General features: G+C 45.2%; 2 protein-coding genes across 2 annotated transcripts in view; one reads left to right on the top strand and one right to left on the bottom strand.

Annotated features, from left to right (window-relative positions):
• Positions 1–1,225: 1,225 nt before the first annotated feature.
• On the top strand, positions 1,226–2,677 carry morn2 (MORN repeat containing 2; the record flags this gene model as incomplete). Its single annotated transcript, XM_083691894.1, has 5 exons — positions 1,226–1,232; positions 1,708–1,758; positions 1,907–2,013; positions 2,152–2,288; positions 2,575–2,677. 5 exons carry the CDS (start codon positions 1,226–1,228, stop codon positions 2,675–2,677), a joined length of 405 nt encoding a protein of 134 aa, XP_083548020.1.
• Positions 2,678–3,448: 771 nt separating this feature from the next.
• strip2 (striatin interacting protein 2) overlaps positions 3,449–11,610 on the bottom strand; it is a 29,751-nt gene continuing 21,589 nt past the window's right edge. Inside the window, exons 14-21 of the mRNA XM_083692253.1 lie at positions 11,572–11,610; positions 11,089–11,186; positions 10,805–10,931; positions 8,877–8,977; positions 8,267–8,333; positions 7,961–8,065; positions 7,463–7,667; positions 3,449–6,856 (exon numbers count right to left, since the gene is read on the bottom strand). The exon at positions 11,572–11,610 is cut by the window's right edge and continues 36 nt beyond it. Coding sequence (XP_083548379.1) covers positions 6,606–6,856; positions 7,463–7,667; positions 7,961–8,065; positions 8,267–8,333; positions 8,877–8,977; positions 10,805–10,931; positions 11,089–11,186; positions 11,572–11,610 — 993 coding nt within the window. The 3' untranslated portion in view covers positions 3,449–6,605. The remainder of the gene's footprint in view (positions 6,857–7,462; positions 7,668–7,960; positions 8,066–8,266; positions 8,334–8,876; positions 8,978–10,804; positions 10,932–11,088; positions 11,187–11,571) is intronic.

The following is an 11,610-nucleotide window of genomic DNA, read 5'->3' as shown; positions in this document are numbered from 1 at the left end:
TGTACACACTGACGATACAGAGGCAATTTGTGCAAGGATAGCAATCTAATACTGATATTATTTGAGCCCTAAATGTGAGGCACAGAAGCTACCACCACCAGAGTCACCATACATACCTTCGATAAAAAGCCAGTTAACATGCTATCGACCTGAGCTGTGTGCAGAAAGAGAGGAAGAAAAGTGTAATATAAGACCAACGTAGATTCAACTGATGTCTTTAAACCAAACGCGAAAGACATAAGGCAATAACAACCACTGACAATCAGACATGACCACACAACAGTTTTTCACCAATATTCATAATTCAAATTCAACGTGTGGATTCACACCTAACACGCAGATCTACTGTAACGTTACAGTAGCTCACGGGTAGTTACTGTATTCGGATAGCTAGCTACCTAGGGTAGTGTCAGACTGTTCTCAGTGCAATTAAATTCAGATGACACATAGGGCAGGCTAGCCCCCCGGTGGTGGCCATAATTATGCAATCGTTGTGCGCCCTAAACATGGCAAGCCGCTAGAGTTGTGCTACTTTCCGGTTGAAAACACCCGTGTCAATGCCACGTTTAGTTAATATTGGTCGTTTTGTTGTTACTGGATAGTTGACCACCAAAATACATAATGACTCATGTAGTCAGACAGCCAACGTTGGCTAGCTAACTTTAGCTAGCTATGCTACACGCGTACATATATGCCGGGTACACATTCATGTTTTTTTCTTCCTCACACATATTTAATAGAAAAGACAATGACTTCACGTGTTTACTATAACATTCATAACCAATACATCAGACACTTTAAAGTAAAATAACACACAGGAATTTGAAAATAGCAAGTTCTTAGATTGTATCCGAAGAGCACGCACAAACCTGACACAAAGCTGATCGGTCCACCGGCAATATTGCCTCTCTCTGATTGGTTAATAAGTCAGCGGTCAAAGGTTCCTTTCCGCTGCGGGTTGTTACCCAGACAGTTGCCATGGTAATGTTAAGTGTAGGGGTGTCAGGGAGTAAAACATCAGGTTTACTTTATAAAAAAAAGAAGAAAAAAAAAAAAGAAGCGGGTTGCCTTGTCATTTTGCGCAGAAAATGAGAAAAATAAGTCGTGTTTAGTAGTATGTATAGTAGCTAACAAATCGAGACTAGCTGCTTGTCAAGTCTTGTAAATCCCTAGTTGCCAGACAGACAGGTAGACAGAGTTGAGTTGACTGTCAGGTGTCTCTAACATGGCAGGTGGGTCTCTAGCTACTGTCATTTCTGAGGAGCTTCAGTGGTCCTCTGTGTCTCAGTTGGTAGAGCATGGCGTTAACAACGTTAAGGTTGTGGGTTTGATTCCCGCTGGGACCATATATACTGGTGAATGTATGCACTCACTGCAATGTAAGTCGCTTTGGATAAAAGCGTCAGCTAAATGGCCTATATTGAGTAGGAGAGTATCTCTCACAACAAGAACACCTGAATAGAACCACATATGACACAAAGGTTCGTTTGCCAACTAGCTTTTATACACACACTTCCTACTGTTCGAACTATTAATCAATAACTGTTTTTCTTCAGAGAAGAGAAAAGGCAAGATCCCAGAAAGCAAAGGTAAGACCGTCTTCTGTTTTGGTGAGCAATGACATCGTTTACATTTCAAGTAAGCTTTAGCAATTTGCATGTGCGTCTTGAACGGTTTCAAGACACAAAAGGTTTTGTTTTATTTCAGAGGAAGGGAGTTTGAAAGTATCTTACATCTTCCCAAATGGTGACAGATATGGTAAGGAGGCCAAAAATACCAACCTACAATATAGAGATGAATACCATCGTCATAACATCATGACCATTCTGTATACTCCCATGTAAACATTCATAACATCAGCGTGACCATAACAGTCGTATTGTAACTGTGCTGTTGTCATCACCAGAGGGAGAGTGCTGCAGGACCACAGAGGGAGTGGTGATGAGGAGTGGTACAGGCAAACACACCTCAGCCAATGGAGTTACCTACATTGGAGTCTGGCATGATGACAAGGTGTGTGTGTGTGTGTGTGTGTGTGTGTGTGTGTGTGTGTGTGTGTGTGTGTGTGTGTGTGTGTGTATAGGAATTAGGAAAGTGCATACTTCAGGGAAAAGGCTGGACAATTGCAGTCTGGTTCTTTCTGTGTTCCAGATGAATGGTGATGGGTCTCTAGAGCACCCCTCTGGAGCTGTGTATGAAGGAGGGTTTAAAGACAACATGTACCACGGCACAGGGACATACACCTTCCCAGACGGGACCAAATACACTGGCAGCTTCAGCAAGAACAGGTGAACGCAATATAAACTTGTCATATAGCCATATGATGTCTATGGCAGGATAGTTCACAAAAATCAAATGTATGTGATCAACGATATACTGTACCTTCACACCAGTTGACACACCAATACATGTTTTAAATCATTATTACTGTTATTTAACAACTTGCACCTCCGCATTTGCCAGAATAGCGGATGGGGCCCAGTTTGTGGCCACAATTAGATTTTAGAGTGAACTACTGTAAGTCTTTAAACTATATTACAGTACTTGGCTAATGATGGCTCTATTCTACTTCAGGTTGGAGGGCGAGGGAGAGTTAACAGATTCACAGGGCCTCGTTTGGACCGGAGGCTTCCACAACAAAGCAGCACCAGGCCTGAAACTGAAGCTCAACCTGTAGTCAAACCCATGACACGCTGGATAACATTACTCTCATCACTCGTGTCTCTGTCTTAGCATAGTAGTATTATATAGTATTATATATAAGTATTTGTTTTGTTGAAAAAAAACACATATTATAGTAAGAATATAAACATGAACGTGCATTATTTGTCCTTGTATGACTTCATTAATGATGATTCAGAGTGAATCTCTAAGATTTCTGCCTGGAGCAAAGACTTTGAGGAATCCAGTGCATGACAGTGTGCCAGAGGTAGAAGACTCATGGGTGAGGTCATCGGATGAGTCGTTCTTCTTATCTCGCTTTGAGTCACACAGCAATGACTCCCCTGTCGTGTTGTCGTGCCACGTGTTAGAGTGTGTAAACCCCAGTTAACCTAAACACTGGGGCTGCTGTCCAATTCACCTGAACTAGCTTTTCATCCACTGTGGCCCCAAGCATATGAAAATAACATTGAATAACATACAGGAAAGACAGACAAAATATTTTTAAAGATCTTTTACTAACGACTCTGATGTCATTTGTTGTATTATAGAACAATGCCTCTGTACATATCAGTAATGTACACATACCCTGAATAAAATCAATGAGTATATTGTTTAGACAACTTACAGTAGATGTGGAAACATCTATATCATTATAACAAAAACACACATATAGCAACATCCATACAGTGCAGAACACAACTGGTAAACTACAATGCCAGGACACAACATACAATATGTACAGTATTGCCAGTGAGTGATCAGAAAAAGAAAAATGCAAAATATGTATTGTTTTGAACAAGAGTTGCCCTGAATAAGGCATTCAATTATTTTCAAGAGACTGGAGGTCACTACAAAGAAAACTCACACTCATTGCTTTGGCACAAGAGGTAAAAAAAAAAAAAAAAAAAGAACTCTAAAGCTAAATGGTGATTATTACACACAAATAAAGCAGGATCAAAATTGTGTTCAGTGACTGTTAATGTGCATGCCATTCGATTCCACAGAGCATATGACAGTTCAGTGCTTAGTTACATTAGTCTCTGGCCAGACTCCAGAGGTTTACAGTTCTTAGGATGTAGGTAGAGACTAAGTTACATTGTTACCTTAACCAGTCTGCAGGGGAAGCTGGTGGAGGTAGAAATTGAAGGACAAGTTCACAGTGACGCATGGAATGGAATGAGCAAGGGTATCAAACACCTGTGTTTGATACCATTCCTCATTCATTCCTTGCATTGCAATGAGCCCGTCCTCCGATTTCTACCTCCACCAGCCTCCACTGCCAGTCAGAGTATGACAACAGTTGTGTATTCCTACTTCCTCGTACAGGTCGTGAGCACAACAAGGAGGACGTTGCATTGCACAATTTCCGTAGCCTTGATTACATAACCTGAGAATCTATATATAAGCAACATTATTTTCAAAGCGATTTTCATTCAAGAACAACTCAGAGCTAAAGGCTGAACGACCTTCTCCATAGTCTTTATATGCCTCTTGAGATGTACTCCCAAGGAAAAGGCAATGCCGATTTGATAGACAATACTATAGGTGTATTTACTGCTGTAAAATATAGTCAAGCGATGCTGACAGTGAGTGATAGCAGTGTACTGTACATCTCAAAGTGTTCTAAAAACATCATTTAACAAAAGTAAGATTTCCAAATATTGTATAAAAGTTCTGAACACAGTTTAAATATGATATATTTCAAACAGTATTATAAACCGCAGCCATGCACATTTCCACAGAGAAGCACAATCCAAGATTCAGACACACAATCTTCATTATTGAATACAAAGATAATACTAAGTCACAATTACATACATCTCATCCGCCAACCCAGACCCCAGGCATGAAAAGGTGATCATGATGTCTTTCTTATGTGCTTACATCATCAGAGAAAGTTCTAGAAAGTTCTCAAGAGTGAAAAAAAAAACAGCCTTGAGAGAGCCTTAGGTAGGTTTCCTTCAAGGTGAATAGACAACTAGATAAAGATGTCATAGAAAACCCAGCACCATTGTGTGACAATAACGACTGTGTGTTCTGGAGGAAGGGATGACGTCCTTCTCTCACCAAGGCCACTGGGAGTCAGAGCTCAGGTATTGTGCTGCCTGTGTGAGGCGGTGTGGTACGTGGGCTGTAGCAAGGTAGAGACACTGTTGGGAGAATAGCAAGTGGCTTCACACACTACAGGGCTGACCTGTACTGTACTGTGCTGGCTTTGATATTTAATTTTCACTCTGTCCTTCCGGCACTGCTCCAGCTACTATTGTGAATGTGTAGCCAGGCTTAGCACAGTACAGCTTAGCACTGCTCAGCTCAGTTCAGCTCTGTAGTGTGATTAGGGTAGTAAGTGTTGCACATCTTTGTCAGGGGAGTACTGGTTCTTCACACAGTCAGGGGGACAACTCTCAAAATTCACCCTGTCAAGACTTTGCCTCAATGGGCCTCACTGACCACTATCAAACCCCACCACCTCTCCTTAGATGGAAATTGCCTGGAATAATACACAGTGATTTGTTCAAAAAGGCCTTTTTCTCCGAAAACATTCAGCTAACTCAAAATATTGAGTTTTTCCAAACTAAAACACTAAATCACAAATAAAAACATGAGATCAGAAATAAATACTGCAGTAAAACTTTCAAACAATAAATAGCACTTAAATGTACATCTTCATAAAAATAAAAAAAAGGCTGGGACGTGGGTATATAGTATAGAAAATATATTATCCATAAACAACAGATGGTGTGTGAGGAAAATCAAGAATTCGAGGAGCCAAATCAAAACTGAACTGAAAACAAGCTCATAACTGGACATACTGGTTGGGTTTGTCGGGACATACAGGATGATGCAGAGTTCCAATACCCACACTAGGATACCAACTAGAATGCATGGCCAATACATGGCTTCATTCTATGCAGTAGGCTACGCTAGTTTAGACATTGAAACACTGCCAGTATTCTACATACAGTAGCGGTAGCCTCCTTTCCCAGGCTTTGATCCATTAGCTACGTCTAGTGTAATGTCTGGCTACACGAGACTACTTAGCTGATAAGAACCTGCTCTTGCAAGTTTGCCATTCCATTCGTTCTGTATTGATACAGGTAACTCAGATCAAGCTCTATCCCGGCCAGAGGAGGCTGGTGGAGGTAGAAATCAGAGGCCGGGCTCGTGGTAATGCATGGAATGGAATGAGGAATGGTATCAAGCTTTGCTTCATTCCATTCCATGCATTACCATGAGCCCGTCCTCTGAATTCTACCTCCACCAGCCTCCCCTGATCTAGGCCTATATTTCCATGAAGTTCACAGTCGTGTTAGGCACATGTTCCTGGTGTGTTGGTGGGTCCGTGGTGAGCTCACACTGTGGAAGTGTGTCAGTTATTTGAGGAGGTCAAACAGGAGCAGCAGCCATCTGTCTGATTCAAAACCCACCCCTATGTTACCCTCTGCTGCAGCACAGCCATACGTACTGTACAAGTGCCCATGAAAGGCTACTAGGTGGAAGGTTAGCCTTGAGGTTAATTCCAGGGGAGGCTGGTGGAGGTCAAAATCGAAGGACGGGCTCGTTGTAACGCACACATGGGTTAGACACCATTCCTCATTCCATTCCATGCATTACCAAGAGCCTGTCCTCTACCTCCACCAGCCAGCCCTGGTCAATTCCATGTTAACACTCAACTTAGGGAATGAACAAAAAAAAAAAACATCCAATTCACTGAATAACTGAACATTATTTTCAATGAAGTCTTTTCAACTCCTTAACTCAAATGAAATTCACCTCTTCCTCCTGTATTTATTAATATTGATCCTCACCCTGCTGTTGACTCTTATTAAACCCTGCTTACACCAGTCCATTCACATATACACCCAGGGCCCGAGGAGAGGGAATGTGGGTGGATGATGAAACTAGACATTCAGCCGCCCTAGACCCTGCCCGTTTCCCCCTCACTGCGCCTGCAGCAGGCCCTCCCATTGGATGGGCTGGGAGAACACCTCCCTCTCCAGCCACATCTCGTAGCTGTAGTGGAAGTCCTCCGGCAGGTCCACGCGCTGTCCCAGAACGCTCTGCAGGCAGTTGTCCACAGGGGCGAACTCCCCGTTCTGGTTCTTGTCGTAGCGCCGGGTGTTGAACTTCTCGATGCTCTCTCTCAGGGCGCACTCCTCCGCCTGGAAGTCCCACGGCCGGGCGTCGATGTCTGACAGACACAACACAGAGAAACATTTTTAAAAATAAAACACACAACGTGAAGAACACAGTTCCCTCTGGTGATACTGCTAGTTTATACAGCCGGAGTACCTGGCTGCCTCTGCAACTGTATCAACAAAGCTGTATCGTTGACTTTAGAAAAGATGATGATCGGTTGTCTTCCATAGAAATAGGCGGCTGAGAGCTCTGTGGCCAGTGAAGCAGGGATATGAGCCACGAGGGTATTAGTGACAGTTGAAAGACACAAGGGACCTCTCTCTCTCTCTCTCTCTCTCTCTCTCTCTCTCTCTCTCTCTCTCTCTCTCTCTCTCTCTGAGGACAGAAGCTGATACACATGATGACAGACTGCTGGCTCTCTCTCTCCAGGCGACCGTGGGGGAACCCGTGACTGACCCATGACTTGGTTGCTATGACAACGTAATCTTACACAAGCACACCATTGGGTGAAGGGAACTCCCCCCAGCACACTGTGTGTACATGAAAAATGTAAATATATGACGAAAGAAGAAATGTGGATGCCGTGCAGGTACACATACAGACCTGGGAACACAAAGACTCAGAGGTCTGTTGTCTACCATCGTCTTCTCTGTCTTACCGTTGCCGTAGGCCCAGTCGTCGTTAAGCCTGTGCCGTACTTTCTGGTAGATGGCCGACATGGTCTTCATGTTGCTCTTCCTCCACTGGCGCCCCAGGTACTTGGTCTGGATCTTCAGGAGCTTCAGGACGTACAGCTGCATCATGGCCTGTTTGACCTTCAGCGCCCTCTTCAGGATGGGAGCGGATTTGAACACAACCAGCATCTGACAACGGGACGGGAGGAGGACAATCTTACTGCGTCTGTCAGTATGACACTGAACAGTAGGCAGCGTCCTCACGGGCACACTGACGCCACGTAAACGCTGCATTTTGGTCACATAAACCTTTGTTATATCTAATAGTATAAACTGTCCCCCCCCCCACCCCCAACCACCCCCTCTGTCTCCTTTCATTGGAAGGAAGGAAGAAAAGATGGAAGGATGGGTAGGAAGAAGGAAGGAAGGAAGGAAGGAAGGAAGGAAGGAAGGAAGCATTTGAACAGTGCTCCATCTCTCACCATGGTCCTGGAGTGTTTCCACTTGGTCAGCTTGTTGAGGATCCTCAGCAGGTTGATGCAGGAGAACAGATTCCGCCAGCAGAACTGATTACTGTCTCCAGCTTCCTGGTACCACACAACCACAAACCAATCAGAGTTGGGGGTCAATGCTATGTCAGTCCAGGAGATTAATTGAAATGCAGGTCCTCAAAGAAAAATAATGGGCACATTTTCAATTCATCTCCTAAATTGGCTGATTAAAAGCTGAATACACACATGATATTGATATGCGTGTATTCAGATGTTAGCCTCCCGGTCCAGACTCACCAGGCTCTCAGCTGTCAGCTCAGGCATCTCATGGACAACACAGTGAGGGAAGTCCAGAACACATATACTGCAACAAGAGAGCACAGACAAAAGCACATTACATCACACACACACACACACACACACACACACACACACACACACACACACAGTACATACTGTACATTACACTACATACATACTGCAGTAACCCACACAGAAAAGCAGATTGATCACATCACACACACACACACTCTCACACACAAACACCCCACCCCTCCCCACTCACTCACTCACACACACACACACACACACACACACACACACACACACACACACACACACACACACACACACACACACACACACCATATTTCTGCCAAGAGGGAATTTATTAATATGGTGGTGTGAGAGGAGGCGTGAGAGAAGGGCTTTGTCATCCACACCTAAACCCACTGGCGCACTGCCACCCGGGCGCCACCTGAGCCTGGCATAAAAAACATGGCCGACAGCCGTCATGCCCTTATATGGGCGCTGACTCACTGCTGGCACGGGGCTTGGGGAGTTCATCCCTGTTTTTGACAGTAATGCGTCGCACTGTGGGATGAATGAGAGAGAGTCGGCCTCCTACCTGTTTTTGGCACTGATGTAGGACATGATGTTCTGGTTGAAGAACTTGAGGATGAGGGGGATGCAGTTGGCAAACACCAGGTGCTGGGAGACAATCTCAAACTGCAGGGGGGAAGACACACACGGGAGTGCAATGTCACTGAGTGTGTGTGCATGTGTGTGTGTGTGTGTGTGTGTGTGCGTGCGTGCGTGCGTGCGTGCGTGTGTGTGCGTGCGTGCGTGCGTGCGTGTGTGTCTGCCTGCCTGCCTGTCTGTCTGTCACAGCACTAAAACTACCCTTTCAATATTCACTTACCTTGACATAGGAGGTAGTGTCCTATCAAGGTGAGTGCCACCCAAAGAGGTTGTTCTGAAACGGCTCTGACTGTTTAAACCCTAAGAACCACTGAGCACCAATCTGAGGACACAGCACTGACACTGGCCCTTTAATTCCTTATGGAGAAAAACCCACGGAATTAGAAGAACAGAAGATAAGATTAATCCTCCAAACTCACAGTCTCTCTATCATTGATGAGCTGCTAGCAGTTAGCAGTGGGAGAGGAGAAGGATTTCCATTATAATATATTCCATCCAAGCCTCCTTCAAGGAATTATGACCATAATTATTTCAAGGAAGATTACTGCTGAATCTAAAGCATGGACATTATTAACAGGCGAGTCTATCATACGGTACTATTACTGTGGCAACAGACATGGTCAGTCATTGTATTGAAAAATGACCACCTCTTGTATCCTGTAGTTGGTGTGGGAAGTCAGGGGTTATAATAAGAGGATTTAGAAGATCTGTTCAACCCTAACCCTAACCCTAACCCGGAGGTGCTCTGCTCAGGTCTAAGCCTAAGTAGCGTTATAACAATCAGCATAGGATCAAAAATTAGACTTAACCCTTTCCGTGAGATGTCAAAAATGTCCTCATAATAACACAGGCTTCAGTTGACAGTCTTAAGCAGGTGAATAAGGGTGTGAGTGTTCCTACCGGGCAGTAGATGGCGCTGCTACGTTTACGACATGCACAATTAATCATTCCATGCAGGTCTTTCCTCAACCAGAATTCCACTGAACATGTCTGACATTAATGGGATACATGCAACACGACATTCCGAAACAGAATAGATGCTTCTATTCCCCGTGAAGACCGACCACCCCTCGAAATGAAATAAGAACACTGAGTAGATACCTTGAATGCCAGTACATAGCCGCATTTAAGGGTGTATAAATGTATCTCAACGTATAATTCCATTCCACACTGCATCAGTAGCAGTGGGGGGCTGTATCTATACCCATCCCTGCTCAGGGAGCGAGGATCTATGTATATGGACGCAGACACACTCTCTCCGCCCAGGAGAGATAGCAGCAGCAGAAGCAGTGGAGGAAATTAAGCTCCCCAAAAATAGGAACTAAATCCCCCCCCCCCCCCCCCTGCATAGGAAGTGCAGGTTTTGGAAGGAGCTTTGCTGTTTGGTGCCCTTATCGTGTCTCATACCTCTCCCTCTCCTCCCTCTCTCTATCTCCCCTCCCCCTCTCTCCCTCTCCCTCCCTCCCCCATCTCCCTCCCTCCCTCATCCCCCCCTCTCTCCGTTTTCTTTGTAGAGATGAATAATGGAGCCTTGAACGTGTGCCTATCAGTCCAATGCAGGAGCTGAGGGCTGCGGGGGTCCACGGGGTGGGGTGGGGTGGGGTGGGGGTGGGGGTGGGGGTGGAGGATGAAGGGGTGGGGGTGGAGGATGGTGGATAAAGGAGAGAGACGAGGCTATGGATGTTCTGGTGGATATGGAGGTGATGGTAGGGAGGGGGTGAGGAGGTTGGCGTAAGAGAGAGAGAGAGAGAGACAGGGAGGTGGGGGTGGAGTGGTTAGCGTAGGTTGCAGGGAGGAGAGAGAGAGAGAGAGAGAGAGAGAGAGGGAGAGAGAGGGGGGGGGGTGGACTCTAACCTGGTAGATGTGGTTGAGTTTGAAGTGTTTGAGCAGCAGCAACAGCAGAGCAGAGATGGCCTTGACGATGATCTCTTTGTGCCTGTTCACATCAATACCCAGCTTCATGCTCTGGAGGACTGTGATTCTACACACACACACACACACACACACACACACACACACACACACACACACACGTAAGGCAAAATCGCTTCATAATATTGATTCATTACACAATAAAAATACATAGAAAGCTGCTCCAGAAGAAGACCTGTATAAAAGCTCGGGTCTCCCCAACTCACGGCATCTCCTCAGGGAGGACGTCAGCCAGGATGTTGATGGAGTCCGTCTTGGCCTTGGAGGTGGGGGCTGCAGCCAGGAGCAGCTTCAGGAGGGCGATCTGACCGACGGGAGGACGGGCAGCGGCACATCAGACACCATGAGGAACACACACCACTCTGCAGATCTACCACTTTCACTGGGGCTACATGCCCTGTGCACACTGTGTGTGTGTGTGTGTGTGTGTGTGTGTGTGTGTGTGTGTGTGTGTGTGTGTGTGTGTGAACTGTGCATCTGTGTGTGTATGAACTATGAACTGTGCATCTGTGTGTGTATGAACTGTGCAACTAACAAGAACTGTGAAAATAACAAAAAGCCACAAAGAGAATATTCATATTTGTGTTGTCTTTTCTCTTCTGTTTTTTATTTTTTTTTATCTATTTCTGTAAGGAGAGAGTGTGTGTGTGACAGAGAGAGAGAGAGAGAGAGAGAGTAACCGGACTCACCACATACTGGGAGAGGTTAGGGAGCATCCCCACGTACAG

The sequence above is a fragment of the Argentina silus genome (assembly GCF_951799395.1).
Source record: "Argentina silus genome assembly, chromosome: 20".
NCBI classification, from domain to species: domain Eukaryota; kingdom Metazoa; phylum Chordata; class Actinopteri; order Argentiniformes; family Argentinidae; genus Argentina; species Argentina silus.
The sequence above is the reverse complement of the archived record's forward strand: the minus strand, read 5'-3'. Positions and strand labels throughout refer to the sequence as shown.